This window comes from Lactuca saligna, chromosome 5 (assembly GCF_052625555.1).
Source record: "Lactuca saligna cultivar CGN05327 chromosome 5, ASM5262555v1, whole genome shotgun sequence".
NCBI classification, from domain to species: Eukaryota; Viridiplantae; Streptophyta; class Magnoliopsida; order Asterales; family Asteraceae; genus Lactuca; species Lactuca saligna.
In genome coordinates, this window is record NC_136421.1 from 265090631 (window position 1) to 265114671 (window position 24041).

The window sequence follows — 24041 nt, forward strand, 5'->3', positions numbered from 1 at the left end:
TACATAATTACATAAATCAAAGTACTCAAACCATTAAACTAAAAGTATAAAGGTTCTAAATATTCCGGTTAACAAATAATATAACATCTACGAAACTTAATTTTTGAGCATTAGAACTGTAATAAGCACCTCCAGTTTAGTCTTTACGATCCATCTTAAGTAAACAAAAAACAAAGTCAGTTACATAATTATATAAGGATCTACATGCTTATTAATTAATATGGTTAATTAATATACAATGCAAAGAATAAAAAAATATTTTTATCTATTTCAACATTTGAAGTTTGAAGTTGAAGAAGAAAGGGGTAAAAGTGGAAAGCAAATAATGGGTCCCAACAGTTGCCGTTAGGAATGGGCTTTCCGGCCGTCATGATTTTGACTCGCATCATACTGTTGACGTGTTTCCAGTTCAAGTAACGGATTCCGTTACGCTTATAAATACACCTCCCACAACCCTCCCAAAAAAACACAGATAAACACACACACACATATTCTCTCTCCCTCTCTCTCACACACATAGAAAGTCTGTAATTGGAAGTTAAGTGAAGATTGATTAAGGTGTTTAAAAATGAATGCGTGAAAGGGAAGTCACTATATATACAGAATCTCTGTTACTCCTTGTTTTTCTTCAGAGATTAATTACACTTCGATTTCTTCCACCTTCAAAAATGGGAAACAAAGATCACATTTCTTCTAGTTCCGCTCATGAACACCAAGCGCAGATCGAGAAAAACAGAATTGAAGCTGTTCTTCAACTCCTCCGGAAACCTGCTCCTCTCACTCTCAAACAGGTTTCAATTAAATCTCTCTCTCTCTCTCTCTCTCTCTCTCTCTCTCTCATCATCTTCATCTGGTTCCATACATTTGCGTATGTAGATTTCTGCTTCTGTTAATCGATTTGGATACTCATTAATCTACATTTTCAGGAGAAATTTTGTAATGAAGCTTGCATTGGGAGATTTTTGAAAGCTAAAGGTGACAATGTGAAGAAAGCTGCGAAGCAGCTTCGAGCTTGTCTCTCATGGAGAGAAACTCTCAGCATCGGTATATTTTCTTCCTTTTTTGTTCGATTTCTCGTCGTTGATAATCTATTCAGCTTATACTAATTTAATCCAGAACGAGATGATTTTACGTTTTGAAAATTGAAGAGAATGTAAAAAAACTACTTCTCAGTCTAATGGAACCTGTAACAATTACTTTTTTCTGTAGCTCTTTTGGATCTACCAATTTTTTTGTTGGAAATTGTTCTATATATCGACAAATATGTTCTTCATCATCGAGAGAACATATATTTTCATTTTAGACTATTTAAATTTATTTACACATATAAAGTTAGTGAAATTTAATTAGTTCGACCACATGTATTTCTAGTTTTGAAGCTGGAATAAATGAAAATGAAAAATAAGAATATAATACGCAAAAATATTCATGATGTGCTTGTGATTATAATATCATTGCACATGATTTGTAATTATGTCCATATAAAAGTAAAATTTACTTTTTCCACAGTATAATTTTGAATCTCCTCTTTTTATACATACATGCTTCTTTCGAAATCATACATATCAACCTTTATTTGTTCAAGCCTGTGACACGAGAGAATCTTGCTTTTCGGCTTTGAATTACTTGCTCCCATTAAAGTACTCAATATACTGTCTTCATGATTAAAGTAATCTATCCAAAAATGTAGCATACACAGTATATAGCAATAAATTTGACTCTATTTATTTTACTATTTTTAATTATTACAGATCATCTAATAGCCGATGAGTTTTCCGGCGAGATAGCCGATGGCATGGCTTATGTAGCCGGTCATGATGACCAATCACGACCTGTCGTGGTATTTTATTCTTATTCTCATTCAAAGTTAAATAATTCAGACTTGAGAGTACTGTTTAAACTGTTTAAATCAATCATATTTTGTCTTCTATTAATCATTATTATTGGTGATATTATCAGATTTTCCGAATCAAACAAGATTACCTCAAGTTTCGCTCTCAAAAACTGTAAGTTGTTTCTGTAATATTCCTTCTGATATCTACTGTTTAAATATCATCATTTTCTTGAATATTGCACAACATCTCTTTGTATTACAAGTGTTACAAATTGACATATCTTGTTTTCTTTTTATTAGTAATAATTATGAATCTTTTAGCAATTATAAAGTATAATATCAAATTTGAATTCAAAACATAATAATATCTTCAATCAGGAAAGAAAAGTTGTCAATGTTTTTGTAGCGAACAAATTTAAGAATAAAAACAAAAGAAAAGGTGAAAGAAAATCCTGCATGTTTTTTTTTTCTTCTACTTTCTCTCTCTATAATATAATAATATAATATGTATGTATTTTTAATTTTATTTATTCTAATCGTATAGGTTCACCCGTTTGTTGGTTTTCACTTTGGAGGTTGCAATTCAAACAATGGCAAAATCCGTCGAGCAGTTGGTTGTCTTATTCGATGCAAGTAAGTCTTTAGATTTGAATAAAAATAAAGTTCCATTTGACTATTGTTACATAATTTTAAAAATAGATTCCCTCCTTCCTTAATACTTTAAAGTTTAAACTCTACTTCCCAATTGGTCAAACATATTATTAAAATAAAACCTTTTTTTTTTACTGTGTGACATCAGAAATTTTAAACATGTCACTTATTAATTTTTTACTTGGAGACGATAGAGAATGAAGTAGGGGTATATTTGTAAATTCGAAAGAGGATCCTACGGATAAAATATCGCTGTTTCTTTAAACTAGCTTTACGTCAGTTGGATGTTGGAAATTAATGTACATTCTTCCAACGTTGTCCTTCCCCAAAACCCCGTCCTCCCTCTTTTTCACAGTCTGAAAATGCCCCTTTGCCACAGTGTCATGCCTATTCATTCCCTCAAATTTATTCTCTTTCTCTCACTTTTTTTTTTTAATTAATTTTTTAAGTCACGCCTAATGACATAATTAATGTGTTATTAGATCAAACTTTGATGGCGACTTATGTATCGGAAAACCGAACATTTTATCAGACTTGTTTCAGAAGTTGCTGAATTACCCTTATTGTCTCCTTTTTTTTTTGGGAAAAAATTTATGTTCATGGTTGATATATTATATTTTAAAAATATATTAATTAGATAACGTTTTATCGATGTTTTAACAGAAGTAAAAATACAATGTTATATAATAAATCAATCAATCGTTATACGGTGGAACTTATTTCCATTTGAATGTAAGAAAATGAGGCCTACAAAATACAAAGAGCATTATCTGATGCACAAATGACTTTAATTATCACATGTAAATTAATCATTTTAAAGTCAACCGCTTTATTTGGTGGCCATTAATATCATTGTTGACTATAGCTATCATGGATATTTGGTCCCAGTGACAACGTTAGTAACGACAACTCTAGTGAATACGAATCCATCAAAATCTTTTTCTAGTGCTTTTTCTTTTTATTTCAAATTTTCAAAATTGCTATATTCAAAAAAAAAAAAAAAAAATAAGTTTGTTTTCGATTTGTTTTATGCTCATAAAGAAAAAGAAACCCACATATTGTACATGACAACGACCTTATCACGTACACTACCTTAATTACGTTATAAATTATAATAAAACTAGAAGTTAAATTTTAGATAATAAAAACAAAATCAAGGACAAAAGATGGAGGGTAGTACTGATGGCGATAAATACACAGGCTTTTTCAGGTCAGCATCAGGGTTTATGAACATATTGGTGGCAGCACTGAAGACCATAGCGGAGCACTACCCTGGTCGTCTTCACAAAGCTTTTGTCATTGACCCTCCTTCCATTTTTCCATATCTTTGGAAGGTAATTTTATTTAATTTCTCTCTCAAATCTAATCAATACATTAATTAAAACAATTCAAAATAATAAATTAAATGTAACGATTAATTATGATGTCAATATGTAGGGTGTAAAGGCGTTTCTCGAACTTTCATCGATCACAACAATAGTATCCTCGATTGACTTTGATGAGTTCCCCGACTTCAATCACTTCACGACATACCCAAGAGCCGCATCACTCCGATTCAATCCTTCCTCAGTGCCATCCAAGGCCAAAGTCGGCTCATGCGCGTCCTCGCGCTTTTCCTTCACTGTCTCCCACCATTTCGACTCACTGAAACCCTGGTACCTCACTCTGACGGATAAACCGTCGTTCAGAGTGGGTCCTACGTCTACAGGACCCGCTCTGATATCACCTATCAATGCTCGGTCCTACTCGTTCGCATCACCAACCACAAGGAACATGAACACGATGAGGAAAAGCTTCTTCCCATCGACGCCGTTGCCACAAAAAACACAAGTGATGGACCACTCGGCCATCAACCACCCACGAACGCCTAAACCGTCGTTCCTACACTCACCTGCGCTTTTCTTTAAAAAGGAGTGTCACGTCAGCAAAACTGATAAATCGCGTGAATCTTTCATTCCGTTTTTGAGATTCTACAGACGACCATACGATGAGATGGTCTACAGATCGAAGATGAAGCCGCCTCTTGGAGGACTCATCTCAATTGTCTCGCCACAACTCATGAGGCGCCGCCACATGTCCGTCTCTCAACGGTTTTGATAGTAGGTATCAGAAGAAACAGATACAGAAAAAGTATCTGTGTGTTTGCCCTAACAGTAAAAAGACGAAAATCGTTAAAATGTGATTTTTCTTTCTCATAGATGATTATGGGAGACGGATTGGTGGTGTTTACTAAACGAGTACATAGATATGAGATTGACATTGACAATATCAAGTGTAATAATTAATATTAATATTTTTGAATTCCTATGTGGCAAGGCAAGTTAATGTTGGTATGTGTATGTCTGTAAGCATTGATTGTGTTAGAAATGTTACGAGAAAAAAAGGTGTAAAAAGAAAGAGACGACGTGCAAAATGGGATGTGAAATGGCGTGCAAAGGCTAAAAATATATATAAATTATGTGATGTGGGATGGGATGGATGGCAAAATGCATGGTACATAGCGTGGTCGAAACGGTGAACACACGCATTGGGAATCCAAATAAACAACTCATTCAACAAGATGAAAGTCAATTTTTTCCCTTGGTATTTTCTATTTGTTTTGTCATGGTTTTAATAATAGAATATGGTTTTGTTTTTTTACATTTTAGACTCATATGTCACATGAAACTCCACTAATTAATATTTTATATTTAATCGTATTTTTATTGCTTTAAAGTTTTTTATCAAGGAATATAATTCTTTATTTTGACTCATCTCATGTAAAAATTCATTAATTACTATACTTTATATTTCATCGTTATGCTCTTTGTATTATAATTCACCATTATCGAAAATTTATGTTGTGTAACTTGACATATAGAGTTGCTAGAAATATGGAAGCATCACAGTTACTTTACATACTTTTAAAAGACCTAAATACGTAAAATATCAACGTACATTGCTTTATTTGTGTATATGTTGGTAATTAATTTCATTGTTTTACTTTTACCATATAGTATCGTATTTTCAGTGAAATCTATTTTGTATTTTAATGATGCTAGCCGATCCAAACAAATTCAATATCTAATAGTCTAATACTATATTTTAGCTGTAGCATATCTAATTTTGGCTTTTTACAAGTATTCACATGTTAGTGCAATGTTCGAAAAAATAAAGATAAAATTACAAAAATGATTATCTAGTTTGTCGAAAATTGTCATTTTCATCTAAAAAGTTTTGGTCTTTCCAGTTCAAAATTTTGATTTTGTTATAACTTTTGTCCAAAAAAATTTAAAACTTTTTATAACAATTTATAAAGGATTTGCCATATATATATATATATATATATATATATATATATATATATATATATATATATATATATATATATATATATATATATATATATATATATATATATATATATATATATAGACACTTTAAAATTTTTCTAATTAAAATAAAACAAAAAAGAAGTATTTAACCCTACTTCCTACTACCCCACACATACCCCTCTTAAAAATCTCTCTCTCACACACACACACACTTTCTCTCTCTGTCTCTCTCTCTCTCTCTCTCTCTCTCTCCCTCTCTTCATTCTTGTCGAACCACCACCTCGATCAGACAACCGCCGACGCCAGACCACCATCGCTTGCTTGACCACCACCATCAGATGGACCATAACCGGCAACCAGACCACGCTAGTCACCAGATACTCCTCTTTTTATCGAACCACCCAAATCACCTCCGCCAATGTATATCTGAACCACCTTCATTGCTTTCGTTCATCCGGATCTATAAGGTCGTTAGATTTCACCATTGGGTATACCATTAAACCCTTCGTCTTCTCTAGCAAACTCTGGCAGCAAAAATCAAATCCCATGACAACGAAAACCTAACACTAAGAGTTTCAGGTGGCGTCGACGTTCGTCAAGTTTGTCGGACCACCATTGTGACCAGAGATTTGCAATCATAAAGTGTCACCGAAACCACCTGTGTAACCGAAAATATGTTCATCTTACCAGTTTCGAACTACCTCTGTCTTAGACCCACCCTTGAAACACCAAATCCCTTGAAACATCGCTATCTTCGTTGTTAGATTTTCCAGATCTCGAGGTTGTCATTGGAGTGAGTTAGGGTTTGCAAATGGTGAACATTTTTCGACGCATATAAGCATCATCATCGAGTTAGATTTTTCAAACATTGAAACCTATAAGTGTAATTGTGAAGATCTCAGGAGCAAGGGTTTTAGAACCCATCGTCTATCCTTAGTTTTCGGAAGACAAGTGCTTTGCGGCAACAGATCTAGCTTCCGACGATGGAGATGTAATGAACCCTAATCGAGTCGCAGAAGATGAAATATGACGGTGGCGATGGTGGTTTCTAGCCGTGGAGGTGGTGGATTTTTTGATAGTTGTGATGGTGGTTTCCGACAGTGGCGGTGGCAGTGGTTTTTGGTAGAGAAAGATGGAGTTATTAAGAGTGAGAAGTGGTTGGGTGGGTTGGTAATAGGTAAGGATAGGATGATTCTTTTTCTTTTTCTTTTTTTAATTTAGAAAATTGTTAAATTAAATAAAAGAAATAGAAAATGAAAAATACAAAGGACAAACTTGTCATTTAAAAAAAAAATCAAAATAGATCGGTGGTGTACATCTCAAACTTTTTGAATCAAAGTGATAATTTTCAACAAGCCATAGACATCGTTTTTGCAATTTTGTCAAAAATAAATAAAGCTGGTACTAATTCACGAATAACTATTTTAAAGATAATTTCAATCATTTCAAAATAGAAGAAATGGCAATAAAAAATCACTAAATTAATCAAAAATTTCGATATTCACGCCACATTTTTTTTCTCAATAAATCACTATATTTATAATTTTATTGGAATATCAACTAAATGACTGGTTCCCTAACTTCTCATGGTAACCACTTTTCCGGAATTGCAATAAAGTTACTAAGTTTAAAAAAAAAATCGATTTTGACATTTTGTTTTATTTTTCTTAATTATGTCATTATATTTTCTAACATCCCAAAAATTATAAGGTAAAAAAATTCATTTTTAATTCAACCATAAACATAATTTATCTTTTTCAACCATTCAAAAGTATATCAGAGTAAAAATAGTTATCAAAATACAATCTCAAAATCATAAAGTTGCAGAAACATGGGTGGATGCGTTGTGATCAAGCCGGACCCTCCCCATTTGAACTGGAAGTACCTGAAATCATAACCATAAAACCTTAAGCACAAAGCTTAGCGAGTTACCTAAAATACCACATACCATACACATCCTTGGGCCTAGCCCTCATATTGGGCCCAACCCATAATAATGATCCTCGCCCTTTCTAATCAATAGTCCCAACCCAACATACAAACAGGCCTAGCCCTTCATATCATGGGCCTATCTGAACATATAATACGCCTAGCCCAACATACAATGGGCTTAGCCCAACATACTATGTACGAGTCAAAAAGACAGCTAGCATATAACATGTTCTGATGGGTTAGTATTGGTGCTTTCGACCCACGGTATAGTTAGGAGCCTCACCTCAATCTAGAGATAACCGAAACACACATGTTGCTGCTACTGGGCTCCTTACAGTGAACACAACCAGATTATCCATAATCAATAATTAAAGCAAATTCCCAAAAGACCCAAGGCCCAAAAGTCCTAATAAGGCACCTTGGTGCGTATGCCCCACATACCACCTCAGCATGCCCAGAGTACAATGTACAAGCCCAAATTCCACTTTTTGTTCTTAATGCTTTAAAACAAAACATTAATCTTTAGGATCTGATTCTGTTGGGGCATCCTCATTCATAAAAGTTCATGCCTTAATGGTTCCCAAACCAAAGCCCTAACCCTCAAACTTCATCAAAAGACCACCGACTCATTCATGGAAGGATTATACTCATCAAGATCCGATTTTCATGACTTAATGACCTCAACAAAGACCAAATATGAGGCTCAAAGGTTCTGGAGCAACTTCTACTCACAAGAACCACAACCATGGGACCAAAACATGACAAATCGTAACATCCCGACTCCCAGGTATTTATTTAAAATCTTTTATATTCATAATTATTAGGGCTGTGCATGGGTCAGTTTTGGACCCCAACCCAACCCAACACGTAAATGATCGGTTTCTGGTTTTCAGAACCCAATAGGGTCGGTTTCTGGTCGGTTCGGTTTCTCGGTTTCTGATATCGGTTTGGGCAGTTTCTCGGTTTCTTAGGTTCAACCCATATACTTACGGTTTCTAGGTTTAAACCCATGGGTTTTGGGTTTGAACCCATTTTCCAGAAATGTAACAATTAGTTAAATAATTAAAAAAACACCTTTTATTTATTTTTATTTTTTTAATATATATATATATATATATATATATATATATATATATATATATATATAAACATAAAATAATCAGTAAAAAGCATTGGGTTTGCAGGTTTGTTGGGTCGGTTTATTGGTTTTAAAGAGGGGTCGGTTTCTCGGGTTGTTGGGTCGCTTTCTGGAGGCAAAACCGAAACCGAACCCGGAAAGTCGGTTTTTACAAATTAAAAACCCACACCGTCAGTTTTGATTCGGTTTCGGTTTCATCGGTTTTTGTCGGTTTCTCGGTTTCTTGGTTCGGGTTTGCTCACCCCTAATAATTATGGACCTGCTCGACAAGTTGGTTGCCCCAACTCGTCGTGTAGAAACTAATAAAGCCGCATGAATTCTAGAACCTACTCGACGAGTAGGAGGACCCAACTTGACGAGTAGACGTTGTGCATGAAAAACCTAATTTTTAGGGTTCGCACCCTATTTAAAGGACCTTAAGTCCTTTCCCCCAGCCACCCTTGCCACCTTTTCATCGTTCCCTTACCCGAGAAAACCCTAATCTCCCCATTGTATGAGTATGTAAGCTTGGAAGTCATATTGGGTGCTCTTTTGAAAGGAAATTTGAAGGTTCAGGAGCTTGGATCAAGAAGAAGGTTGTAGATCCGTTATCTACTTTGTATTAGCAACCAATCTGAGGTATAAAGCTAAAACCTTGACTTTTCATTACTTAGATCTTCCTTTGTGAAAGAAATGGTTATTTATAGTGAAAAGTGGAGTCACTTTCGGATTTGAGCTTGTCACAAGGACATGGTTTCAGATCTAGACTCCTCTAGGCCCTCTTTAACATAAAGCCTCAAGCTTTATGAAGATTTGACCCTTCTCTATACCCTAAACTTCTTCGTAGACTTAGCTTTGGTGTTTAAGACTTTTAAGACCTTGCATGCACGTAATGTTAGGAACTTTACGAGGTAACTGTTGGATTACATGTCTAAGCCCATAACTATAATTGGTATGTACTTGACCCGATGGTAGCATGGTCCTTTTGGGTTGCCTTCACCGGAGCAATTTGATAGGGTGGATATTTGAGAAAGAGGTTATTTGTGATTTATTAATATATTATAGGAATAATATATTAATTGAGAAATCATATTATTTAATTGGTATTGATCAAGAATTAATTTGGAATTAATTTAATGATCAAAAGAGACTAATTAAATTTATGGGAACTGATTAGGTAAATCAGTAATACTTATAGTTTGGGCTAATGATCCATGTTGATTAGTGATGGAATAAACCTCTATGAGAGTCCATGAAGGTTAAGTCTAAAGGTCCTATGAAATATGAGGAGTCATGGTGAATTAGGGTTTACATTTAAGAAACCCTAGGAATTCCACACTATAAAAGTAACCCCTAGCTTCCTAAAATCGGCCACTCTATTCCATAGTGAAACCCTAGATGATTTTGGTGCTTCCTAACATCAATCTCATAGGCCTCCGCTTGCTTTTGGTGTTTGTAATTCATTTGAGGTATCACACTTGAGGTACTAAGCTCTTGAAAGGCCAAGGATTACAAACTACAACAAACACTACAAATAAATTTACATTTAGTGGCATAAGATTTTAGTGGCATATTTTGTTTTGTGCCACTATATTACACTTTTAGTGGCGTTTGTGTGTGTGTGTGTGTATATATATATATATATATATATATATATATATATATATATATATATATATATATTCCGTTATGGAAAATTCTAACTTTCATGTCCCGCTCATAATTCCCTCCACGGTCATAGGCTTTCTGTTGTTTTTGGGTGAAATCAAATTGGCACAAAGGAATAGAGAACTCTTTTCTTCCTCACTGCCACTTCTCGAAGCTATACCTCCTTTATCTTTATTCTTATGATTATCGGAGCAACACCGTCTATCTACCTCAATAACACCATCGGAACACCACCTTATTCTTGTATAGATCAACCTGAAATCTACAATATTTTCCCTAATACCACGACTTTATAGTCTACCATCGTATCTAATGGGTAAAAGATTTCAGAGGTAAATCATGTATGTATGACTCATCGAATATGATATATGGCATATAAAATGTGGTTTATGGCATATCGTAGCTGTAGTTTATGGCATACCAGAGCAGATTTATAGGGTTTATGTTATTCCCCTATATGAATAACATGAATAGTAATCAGGTATACATTCTTGAACTGTTTCACCCTCCTTTAACCGCTCGAGCATCTCCTTTCTCTCTCTATCTCTCAAGTTCTTTCTCTATTGAGATTGTTGAACCTAACTCAGTTTTAGTATTTACGAATTATGATTTTGGTTTTTACGGAATGAGTTTTCATGAATCACGATTATAGAACCCTAACACATCACATGTCTCTCTTTTTTTTCTCTCTGTCTCTCTGTCTCTCTATCTCTCTCTCTCTCTCTATCTCTCTCTCTCTCTCTCTCTCTCTCTCTCTGTATCTCGATTATGGAACCCTAACTCTATTATCTTATGATGGATGAATAATCATTTGGGGAAGAAAAGGAACATGATTAAGGTGATGTTCATGATGGCTTCTTCTTGGTAAGTATGTAACTTCAAAATTGGTTTTCTGAATCGTTTGATTGATGGGTGAAATAGTCAAAACTAACATTTGTTTTTATTTTTTGTAGTCGTTTAAGATGGGTTTTGCCGTAAAACTTCGACGGGCCATAACTTATTCGTTATAACTCAGATTTCGACATTCTTTATATGTATGAAACCCTTGAGACATATTCTACAACTTGGTTAAGATTAATCCTTCTAAATAATCTTCCATTAAAAATTCATTTTTGATGCTCATTGTCTCTAAATTGATTAGCTCGGATCTGCGGGGTGTTACAAATGAGATGCAATGAAACATAGGTGGATGCACTATGATCAAGCCGACACTTCCCTTTTGAACCAGAAGTACCTGAAACGTAAACTAAAAGTCGTAAGCACAAAGCTTAGTGAGTTCCCCAAAATACCATATACCATACATAACCCATTAAGTTATTAATCCATTAAGCCTTCAATCCTAATTCTTTCACAAGCTAACAAGGACTCCAAAGGCTAATAAAAATGATTACTTGATGGACATACATCCCCCATGCATGTCCTAAACCCATCTTAGGTCAAAATGAAAAGAAATGGTCCCAAACTGAAACAAGATTCATAAAGTATAACCACACTTCAGATCCATAAGACTAAATCATAGAGAATGACTCATTGATCCATAAAGTTGTAAACTTTATGGATCCTAAGCATAAAATCCGACATAAACATGCAAAGAGGAGCTTAGCACTTAGATCTAGCAATTTGAGCTCATATATATTGGATCTTGGACACTTACAATGGTCCAAAATGTGCACAAGATGATGATGATGAAGCCTCCTTGTTGAACCAAAACTCTAGAACCTCTTCTTCTTCTTCTTCTTCTAGCTACCAAAGCACTAAAATGGATCCAAAATCACCAAGATGGATTAGGGTTAGGGTTTTTCTGAATTAAAGGAAGGTGGAGGTTGAGAAATGAATCCTAAAACCAAGTTAAGGCGGCTTAAATATGTGGGAAACCCTAAAACTATGTGGGTTTGGGCTACAGCGGTCCATACGTCGTGAGCTCAGTCCCGTATAGAATCTTGATGCAACCCTCCTCACGTCATGAACCTCTATGCCTCACGTCATGAGGACCCCTTTTTCTCGAAAATCCAACGTTTTGACCCACTAAAACCCTAATTTGGTTTATCCAATAAAGCGGATGTTATATTACCTAGTTGATTAGTTAGTGAAGACTAACTATCATTCTGGCCTCCAGCTCCATGTTGCTTTCCAATTCATCACATGTCCATACCTATTTGGACAATATATCAAATTTATTAGAACTTGTTTGAACTCGGCACTATATCGACCATAGTGATCAGTTGCATGATCACTAACTAGACTCGGTAACCGTTTGTGACCAAACTAGTTAAGTTTACAAATACAATCACCTAACGACTTCACCCCATAAACTATTAATCTAATCGATAATCTTGGTAAATTTGGGTGTATAACCCTTACCGACCAGATTAACATTAATTAATCAACGAGTTCGTAATAGCACCATATTATGAAATCTTGTAACACACTCGGGGTCTAACAACCCACTACAAAATACTACATAAACATAATTACGTAATAACAAGATAAAAGCACCTCAACTTATCTCGTAACTCAACCCCCGTACCCTCTTACACCACTAAAATCTTTCCGTCGTAAATCTTTGGGAATACCTCGAGAGCTTTTCCCAATCTTAATGCAAAAACTCCAAATGACACATACAAAGAAGCTATATATACTCGGCTAGATAACGCACCGCAACTAGGTAGCTTACACGTCGTGTAGTTGTGTCTTGTTCAAGATTCTGACACGTGTACTAAGTGATTGTCCTATGTTTTGACCATTCAACACGTGTCTCTGTTGGCTTATCACTAAACAATGTTGCGATGCCTTCATGGTCGCATCGCATCGCGGCCATGAGTTGACTTTTATTGACTTCTTCAGGATATCAACATACTTTTATCTCAATTACATACGCCCATAATATCTTCATACGAACTCCGTTTTTGACGAACTTTATATCCACAATATCGTCTCTGAGTGAATTATCACTTTCTTCCCTTAATCCCTGCTTATTCTTATATCCACAATATATAATAAGGGTAATATGGTAATTTTATATTTAGTAACAACCAAAGATGCAATAAAAAAAGGTATCATGGGGACTATCTAAGTTTTAAAAAAAAAAAAGTTAGAAACCAATCACGTAGATTATCCAAAATTATAGGGACCATTTGTGTAATTTAGAATTTTATTTATTTCAGGATACGTGAAAAGAATACAAATACTCATTGTAGATTGATAGTATGAGAGTTTATAAGACTACAAAAACTCTTAGCTGTTGTTTATTTTTTCGAAATCAAAATGTTTGCAGTCTGCGAACCATATCTGCAACCTTCTGTGGCAGAAGAGGTGGATCAAACGTCTGCAATCTGCAAGAAGAAGACTGTTTGTTTTTTAATATCTGCAGCTTGCTAAAATACTTTGATTTTACAACCTGAAAATAAATTTTCAACACCAAAATTTAAATAATTCTAATCCTACAATACTAAAATAAAATTTATACAACTACACAATAATTTTTGTCTTACAATAAAATGAATTGAATTATATTTTTTTAAACGTTTTATCTTAATGTGTAAAAATAAACAAGTGACTTTTTTTATAACAAATGGTTAAAAGTTAACTTGAATACATGATCTTATCGAACACCATATAACATATTAGAGCTTGATTATTCGTTATAAGAGAGAAATAAATGATAATTAAAATATTAGATATGGAAAATTAGAAATGTTGATAATGCATGACAAAGGGAAAAAAAAATGAATCTTGATATGAAGAAAAGTAAAGAAAAAAAATGGCTGTGACACAAAAAAAAATAGCAGCATCTAGTATAAGCCCTCAAATCAATTGTTTTATTTATTAAGGAACGAACAGAGGAAATCATGGGTTGCATAATATGTTGTTCTTTAAGTGGGTGAGAATAGGTTAGAAGACACATGTTCATGTCTGAACTACGAAGAGGGCGTGCAGATGTTTTTAAATCTGCGGTCATCTAAAAAACAAACGGTCTGCAAGAACATATATTTGTGCGTTGTCTATGCGGCGCAGACATAAGAGATTATGAAGAGGTTTTTGAAAAAAACAAACACCCCCTTAATAGCTTGATAGTATCAGAGTTTGTGTGAAAAAAAAAAAAAAGACTCATGAAAATAGTTGGTCTATTTTTATATGTATTTTTTGTTGGTTTGATTATTATTCTATGAACTTTGAATGTGTTTCGTATGATTTTTCTAATAAAAAAGTTTGGATTAATTGTTTCTTAAAAGAAGTGATTTCCATAAGAAATATTTCCTTTGTTCATAAACTAATGTTCATAACCATATTTAATCATGACAAAACTTCAAAACTGGTTCCTAAGGTTTTCAAAATATCAAGTTTAGTCTCTAATTTACAAAAATCTCACGGATGGTTCCTGTGGTTTCAAAACTTTTAATGTTTAGTTATTCCGTCTAGCTCCGTCAGCTTTCTACCGTTAAGTGATGGATAATTTCATCATTTCAATACACAAGGAGCATTTATGAGGTTTTCTCTATTAATATATATATATATATATATATATATATATATATATATATATATATATATATATATATATATATATATAATTAAAGGGTCCCACCCTCTCTCTCTCTCATGGTTGAAGAAACCTCTACATGAGGTTGTATTTCTGGTCAAGAAGAGGCAATAGCCTCCCTCATTCTCCACCACCATTCCTGTCGAAGAGGCTCCACCAAAACACCCCTCATAGCTGCTAAAAAACACAATCCTATTTTCTTCCTTGGCTCACTGGAAAAACGAAGCAGAAGAATAGGAAATGTCGCCTCTAATCTAACCCCCTCTCCACCTTTCCTGTCGAAGCTCAACCCCTAAACACCCTACTTTGATCGGCGACTGCAGTTGCCCCCTCCCTTCGAGTTTCATCGCCAGACAAAAGTAAGACAATTGAGAACTGTCGGAGCAGCCCAAGTCAAAGAAGAAATCAACGACAACTGTCACTTCCATTCTTCTTCATTCTTCAATTTGATCGAGCATCAGTGGTGCACCCCCTTGATCGACAACCGTTTCCACTTGGGCCCTTCCGTTTTCCTGTCACCACAAATTGGTGTCTCTCCCTCCCCTTGTGATTGGCTCAACCATCGCCGGAGGTCCCACCAATTTCATCGCATCGTCCATGGAAGATTGTTGTATCATCTCATAAAGCCAGATCTTCAGTTAAGAAACATTTGGGTCGCGATTAGTTAACAGAAAATCGTAAGTTACATTGAATAATTTGTGGATACGAAACCCCAAAGTTTCAAGTAAATTTTTAAAAGTAATCCTCAATTTTTTTCTCTGATCTTCACAGTAATTTTCTTAGGCCTTCACAAATTCAGACAGAAGTTGTTCAGATTTCTTCAAATCTTGGCAGCAGTTTATGTTCTTCAAGCTTTATGGGTTGAGCGGGGGTTTGATGTGCATACAGTTTCTTGGCAGAAAACGGGTTGAACGAAGCTATAATGGTTCAATCTATTTGGTCGGTAGCTGATGAAGAGAGAAATGCAGGTGAGGTTAAACTAAGTTAGGACTTCAATTATGAGGGGTAGAAAGAAACCGATCAAGTGTTTCTTGAATGTTTTTTTAGAGAGACGAAGAAGAAAAGCAAATGAAGTAGAGAGAGAGAGAGGGAGAGAGAGATAGATAGATAGATAGATAGATAGATAGATAGAGAAGGGTAGGGCCCTTTAATTAAATAATTATATATTTTTTCTTTTTTTTTAATAGAGAAAACCTCATAAATGGTCCATGTGTATTAAAATGACAAAAATATCCCTCACTTAACGATAGAAAGTTGACGGAGTTAGACGGAAGGACTAAACATTAAAAGTTTTGAAACCACAGGGACCATTCGTAAGATTTTTGTAAATTAGGGACTAAACTTGATATTTTTTAAAACCATAAGAACCATTTTTGAAGTTTTGTCTTTAATCATTTTGTAAGATGACCAGACATAAAAATAAATGCCTTGAAAATCAACACGTGTTAATATTTTTTGTATGTGATATTTTTGGTTTTCGTGCACTTGAGGTGGTAAAGTTCCTCAACAGAGTCCAACGAGTCTATATAGTAATGTAATGTCTAATAGATCTACAAACGTTGTCTTCAAAAGAATTAGTTTTGTCGTCTAGAAAAGTTTAGCGGCACAACTTGTTGCCCTTTTTGCTTTCCGCAGTTATATACTGACTTCTTTTGTTTTAAAGATTATATAATAATGTAATACTGTGAGGATACAAAAAAAAAATAATAATAACAATTTGAGTAAATTACTGAAATCGTCCCTATTATTTGGTCAAAATTACACGTTTGACCCCTAACCTTTTTTTGCACTCGGATCGTCCTTGTGGTTTGATTTTGTTGTGTTTTTCGTTCCTTACATACATAAAGTTAGGGACCAAACGTGTAATTTTGACCAAACCATAGAGACGAAAAACGCAATAAAATCAAACCACAGATACGATCCGAGTGCAAAAAAAAGTTAAGCATCAAACGTGTAATTTTGATCAAATCATAGGGATGATTTCAGTAGTTTTTACTCTAACAATTTAACATGAGGTACAACAAAAATAAAGAAATATTTTGACTTTTACCTCTTTTTAATGATGAAAATGAATTGATGAGAATGCCGAATTGATTCAATATATATTAATTATTTAATTATTTATTATTTTTAATGTATTAAAAATGATTATTATTATTATTATTTAAATATGATATTTTAAATGTGTACCAAAAGTATTAGTTGATGTTTTAACGTATATTTATAAGACATATATAATATTAATTCGAAAAAATAAGGATTTAAAATGATTAGAAAATATTAAAAGTAAAGATTTTGGCGAATCTTGAATTTTCGTATTTTGGAGGTTTATGAAGGTATTTGAAATTAGGTTAGACAAAGTATGATATTTTAATTTTAAGAAAGCTATATACAAATTTCTCCCACATTATATTGTTGTATCCAATACTTAAAAAAATAAAAATACTACAGGTGTAATCTCACATTCAATTTAAAAATCTTGAAATCAAAATATTAGTAATATTACATTAGAATTCAAATAAGTTGGAATAAATTCAAAAAATAACGAGGTCATATTCATATAGATGGTGAGAATGTGAAGGGAATAAATAAGAGTTTTGTGTAAGATAGAATATGTAAGGATTTGGTAGATGGCAGAGATGGTAAGTAAGAATATGTATCGTGGGGTATGGTGTTTGTTTTTGAGATCAGAAAGTCAATGTGGAGCTAGCGATACCCATTTATTTTCTAGTTGTCTTTTGTTCCCTAGCGTCTTCGGTTCTCATTGAAATTTAACTAATACCATCTCTCTTTCCCTCCTCTGTGTATACAGATTATAAGTTTGAATTTACTTAATTGTCTTTAAAGAAATATAATATTTAATTAGATGGTGTTTAATAAAAATATCATGACAATTTGCTGAATGGTATATTTTCATTAATTTTCAAATCCGGAATTATATATATATATATATATATATATATATATATATATATATATATATATATATATATATATATATATATATATATATATATATATATATATATATATATATATATATATATATATATATATACTAACATCCATTGCATTTTGATCGGAAGGAAGTTTGTGAATGTTTAAACTTGAACAAAAATCTAAAAATAGTGTAGATAGGAGTCCTATTGTAAAGATGTTTGCATGTTGTGACGAGGATGAAACATGAAGAACACAAACTAATTTGAGCAACTTGGACGAACAAAATGAATGTAAATAACTATGTGCATGGGGTTTGGAGGGGGAAAGTGGGGGGTTTGGAGGGGGAAAGTGGGAAAGTGGGCGGTTGAAGTGCTTTAAATTTTTTCTTTTTCATTATATATTTTTATTTAAAAATTTAAAATTATAATATAGATAGAATATTTCATTTTTCAAGATCAGTCATCACTATATGTATTTATATGTTAGGTGCACTATTCTAGTAAGTATCGGTGTATGTAGTGTATTACAAGAGATATGTTGCATGGATCCCACTTGAATGTTGGATCCTACGAGTTATTTTTTACTAAACACATCAAAATTTTCATTTTTTTTTTGCTAAAATTAACCATTTTGGTATCATTTTTGCTGCAAAAACCTAATTTGTGCAACATTTTTAACAAAAAAAACTTCCAAAAAATCTTAAATTTCTGATTTATGTAAATTTAAATTTTTGTTTATTTTTTAATATAAGATGGACCCGTTATATTTTGTTTTGGATTGTGAGATACTAAAGTGGTTGCTTGCCCTCCTATCGATTATCTATTTTTCTTAGAATGGCCTATATGTACCGTAACTAACAATAAGTATCACGATCATTGACAATATTTCTCTTGATGCCTATAAACTTATCAATAAATCTATGGATTTTATTTGAGAATTCAAGAACACATAATTTATTTATTTTAAAAAAAAAAAAAACCTCATTCATCAAGTCACACCCGATCACAATCTTCCTACAAGATTCCTACATATTCATCTTGTAGATTCAAAGGAAACGTACATAAGAACTGATTTCATGTAATGACACTTTGATCCATATTTTCCTATTATAATGTTGCGATAAGAAACCTGCCTAATTAACTACATTGAGTGTAGATATGATGCTTAACTCGAGCCTTGAACTTTGTTCGGGTATTGCCATGAGAATGATGAGATTCTTATTGGTCGTTCAACCATGTAGATTAGGTTCTAATGTAATATAAAAGCATTGTTGGTGGCACACATTAATGCTGTCAAAAGCTAGAGGTACTATCTATTCTATTAACTTATAAACTGGCCTCGGATACATATATTTATACTTGTAGACTGGCTATAAGAAGAAGCAATGAAGCATCATGCCAACATTGAACGAGACCAAAACTCACGTACCAACAACATGCAATGGTAACAACAATCCATGCATTACTTAGTTACGTTGGAACTCATTTTGTTTACTCCCAATGATCACTTTGGGGTATGTAGGGTGTTACTCGTCTCTTTGAAATGAAAAGACCTCAGATATTTTTCAACTTCTATTCAAAAATCCAAGAGTATGTATATCATGTTTATACTTGCATGTCACCTAAACTTATGAATTATGATGTGCATAAAAAGATGCCGACGACAAACAAACCAATCCAAAATAGAGAACTAACATAAGAAATCATACCCAAATAACTCAGAGAAAGAGTTATGTGATTATGAAGTGCATATATGGTGTATGTATAGTAGGGATAAAGCCGGTTTGAAAAATGAAAACCTTCAATGAGTGAAAGGTTTCAGAATGTGTTTTGTTCGGATGCGATGTTAATAGTGATCTGACTTTATGGTACAAGTACTTTTTTATGCTTATTTTTTAAGTGGTACGAGTACTCGATCGATTCTTGTATTAATGACAATAGGACACCTGAACATTGCTAAATATATAGGTTAAAATAGAGAGTCAGAGCGTCAAACATTTAGCAAATGTACTGTTGAAACAGTAGATACCCTTCACATATAATTGCGGATGCACATGGGAAAAGAAATCTTTTGTTCATTTCTCTTCAAACTTATCGTAAATCCTGATCGATTTCGTTGACCACAAATTACACCAAGTTGTATATTTAGGCTATATATAAAAACTTTCTCGTTGATCAACTCTGCATGTTTTCTTCAACGCTTGGGAACATTACCACGTAATAAAATAATGCATCAAACGTCGATCATTAATTTAGTCATCATGAAATCAACTTATTCCTTTAGAATTAGAAGGCCTTTTTCGCTAATACTTGCTGGATTATGAACTTGTGTTTTTATAACTCATTGATTATAAGTAAGTGATTTGTTATTAGTTATACTCAAGCTGTAATGATTGAGTCAAATTGATAAATCTGGGAAGTGTAGAGTCAATCAAATTGAACACACCCAGACATGCAGTGTCCTGATGTCCCCTGGAGCGTGGGACCAAAATAAGAACAGTGCTTAAGCGCACCATTGCAGAGTCCTAAAGCACCCATACTGGATACAACAAACACCATCATTACTCCAGAGACCCAATAGTTTGATATCTTAGAGAATTAAGGAAAACCATATACAATATGAAAATAATACAGATGAAAAGAATTTTGAATAGCAGAATTTGATTACGACTAGCAAGGTTTTAGTAAAACGGGATTAAAAAGTTGAAGAAGAAGTCTGAAAAGGACTAGACAGCTATTTCTCCTTCTTAAACAAGAGCTAAGAGTACTTCAAGATCACGAGAATATTAGTAATTTGCTAGACGTTTGGAGATGGAATCAAAACGGATTCAACAAAATTACATTCCCCAAAAAAAATTTCCCCACAGACAGTACTATCGAGGAATCGTTGGACGATGGAATGTTTCCATAAATTAGAAAAGCATGTCATATCCATTTGCAACTAGCGACGGAATGTTTTAAAAGTAGCGACAGATTATCTGTGGCAAAGGAGTGTAATAGATTCCTTTCGGCCATCGTCGAGAAAATTTAACGATGGAATTATCGATGTAATTTTTTTTTAACCGGCAAATCTAATCTACTTCTAAGCTAACAACACCTATTTCACTTATGTCCACAACGGGACTTGAACCTTCAACCTCAAAGAGGGAGGACACCACCTGATACCGCTGGGCTACAAATCATTTGGTAATTATCGACGTAATTCGTCCACACTTCTTATTTCAACTTTGGTTTTAAATTTTTTTGGAAATCTAAAACAAAAACACTAGAGCTTTCAAAAATCGATCCAACCCATAAATCCAATCTGAACTCAACCCAAAAGTTGCAGGTTGGGTTGAGCTTTTTAACCCATTTAAGATAATCGGATCAACCCGTTTAACCTATTTAGTTACAATAGTATGGGTTGGATAAATATTGTCAATCCGTTTTCAACCCACCAATCCATTTAACTTTAATATATATTTAACTAGGCGAATGCCCGCGCATTGCGCAAAAACAATTGTATAGTTGAAGTCTTTACAAATATATATTTTTTAAATATAACAATAATGTTGTTGTTAAATTTGTTATAATAATTTTTATACTAAATTGATATAATATATTGATTATTTTGAATTATATGATAATATATACATCTATTATAATTTTGTAATTTCAATCGTTTAAATGACTTCTATCCGCGACTTACACATGAATAAAATTAAATATAATATATGGTTTAATGTTATTTATAATTGTTATTGTAAATTAATTTTTTAAAATTAATTTTCTTAATGTTTTAATTTCTATCATTATAATTATTTAAAACATCAAACATTTTTATTTTTATTTTAAAGGTAACAATATAATTATTTATATAGAATTATTTTTAACTGTTGTTATTATAAGTTATTTTAAACTACTTATTTAGAAACTTTTAACGATTATAAAAATATATTTTAGAAATATTTCAGTTAATCTGATATTACAATTTAGTTTTTGCATTTATGACTACAATTTATTACTTTTAACTATTTAGAAAATATTATTTGGTTATTCAAGTGAAACTAAAAATTATATTTATGTTAACATTGTAATGCACAGAAACTCCTATATAATTGAAGTCTTTAAAATATATGTTTTTTTTAATATAACAATAACGTTGTTGTTAAATTTGATAAAATAGTTTGTCTACTAAATTGATATAATATATTGATTATTTTGAATTATATGATATTATATACATCTATTATAATTTCATAATCTCAATCGTTTGAATGACTTCTACCCGCGAGTTACACATGAATAAAGTTAAATATAATATATGGTTTAATGTTATTTATAGTTGTTATTATTGTTAACTAATTTTTTTAAATTGATTTGCTTAATGTTTTAAATTCTATCATTATAATTATTTAAAATATCAAACATTATTTTTGATTTTAATAGTATCAATATAATCGTTTATATAGAGTTATTTTTAACTATTGTTATTATAAGTTATTTTAAGCTACTCATATGAATACTTTTAAGTTTTAACCATTATAAAAATATGTTTAGTAATATTTTAGTTAAACTAAGATTGCAATTTAGTTTTTGCATTTATCACTATAGTTTATCACTTTTAACTATTTATAAAACATTCATTTGTTTTTTAAATGGAACTGAGATTTTTATTTATGTTGGCAGTGTAATGTTATATTTTAGTTAGCAATTTAAGTATTTTGTCCAAACTGTTCAAAGTTTGTAGTTTTAAACTAATAATGGTTTACATATAACAACATATTAAATCTAATAAATTAAGTAAAATATGTTAAAAGTTAAAGACGTAACTTTATAAGTAGAAGGAAATATATTATTTTAAAATTAAAATTTAGTTTATTTATGATTACACTTTAGGTTTGATATTTATTTAATCTTATTAACCAACTTATAATCATTATTAGAAAAACACTACAATTTATCACTTTTAACTATTTACAAAATATTATTTGGGTTGTTTAAGTTAAACTAAAATTTATATTTAAGTTGACCTTGTAAATCTAAATTAATAATTTAAGTGTTTTATACAAATTGTTCTAGAATTATATGTTTAAAATGATAATGGTTTACATCCTACAATATATTAAAACTAATAAATTAAGTATAATATGTTAAAAGTTAAAAAAAAAAAAAACATAACTTTATAAGAAGTAATGATATTATTTTAATATTGCAATTTAGCTTATATATGGCTACACTTTAGATTTGATATTTATTTAACTTAATCAACAAAATTATAAATATTATTAGAAAGAAATTGAAAAGTCATGAAGGTTTCAAATGAATGTGGTGAAAGGAAAAATGCTTCCTTTATAAGTATATATGATATGACTTAATAATCATTTAAATATTGCAATGTATTAATCTAAATATTAATTTATAAATTACAATGTTGTATTATTATTTATGTTTTAAAAAATGCAATCGTTATCTTTTTTCTTTGCGCCAGCAACACTAATCACTCTTCAAAATCATTTCGAAATTACATATCTTTAATGTTATTTGAATCATTTCTTGTGTAAATTACACCAATCGTCCTTCGTGTATATGCTTGAAAGCGTGTTTAATCCCTATTTTCAAAAATTAACTCGGACCGTCCCTCGTTTGCTTAAAACTTGCACGCTTCGTCCCTGATATGCATTTTTGTTGTGAATGTAGTCTATGTCATATCTAAAATGACCATAATACCCTTTGTGTATTTCTTTTCCATTTAATTTAATAATATTTTTTAAAGGGTAAACATATCATGCATACCTACCCCCACCCCATTTGTCCCTTCCGAAATCTCCATTTGCCCCACACAAACCCATTCCCCTTAAAGTAGATTTTTGGCCATTAGACCACCACCTTGCACCACCACCAGAAAATGGAAAACCATCGAAAATCTCCACCTCGTTTCTCTTCTTTTGTCTCATACACTTGGAATTACCACTTTATAATTTCATAAAAAAAAAACCCAAAATTCTCGCCAATCGCAAACCCTAATCCAAAATCTCATTAAATATATTAGCTTTAATGAAAACAA

General features: G+C 32.3%; 1 protein-coding gene across 1 annotated transcript; it reads left to right on the forward strand.

The window, feature by feature from the left end:
• Positions 1 to 473: 473 nt before the first annotated feature.
• LOC145047685 (Sec14p-like phosphatidylinositol transfer family protein) lies at positions 474 to 5125 on the forward strand. The gene is made up of 7 exons (XM_078996021.1): positions 474 to 791; positions 927 to 1044; positions 1752 to 1840; positions 1960 to 2006; positions 2379 to 2467; positions 3686 to 3819; positions 3923 to 5125. The coding sequence occupies exons 1-7, from the start codon at positions 573 to 575 to the stop codon at positions 4580 to 4582; spliced, it is 1356 nt and encodes a 451-aa protein (XP_078852147.1). The 5' UTR covers positions 474 to 572; the 3' UTR covers positions 4583 to 5125.
• Positions 5126 to 24041: the final 18916 nt, after the last annotated feature.

Excerpts from the sequence above, each read along its gene's own strand:
- LOC145047685 (XM_078996021.1), top strand. The coding sequence starts at position 573 with ATGCGTGAAAGGGAAGTCACTATATATACAGAATCTCTGTTACTCCTT. Across the intron at positions 2,468-3,685 it reads GGTTGTCTTATTCGATGCAA|GCTTTTTCAGGTCAGCATCA; the intron begins GTAAGTCTTTAG and ends ATAAATACACAG. Across the intron at positions 3,820-3,922 it reads TTTTTCCATATCTTTGGAAG|GGTGTAAAGGCGTTTCTCGA; the intron begins GTAATTTTATTT and ends GTCAATATGTAG.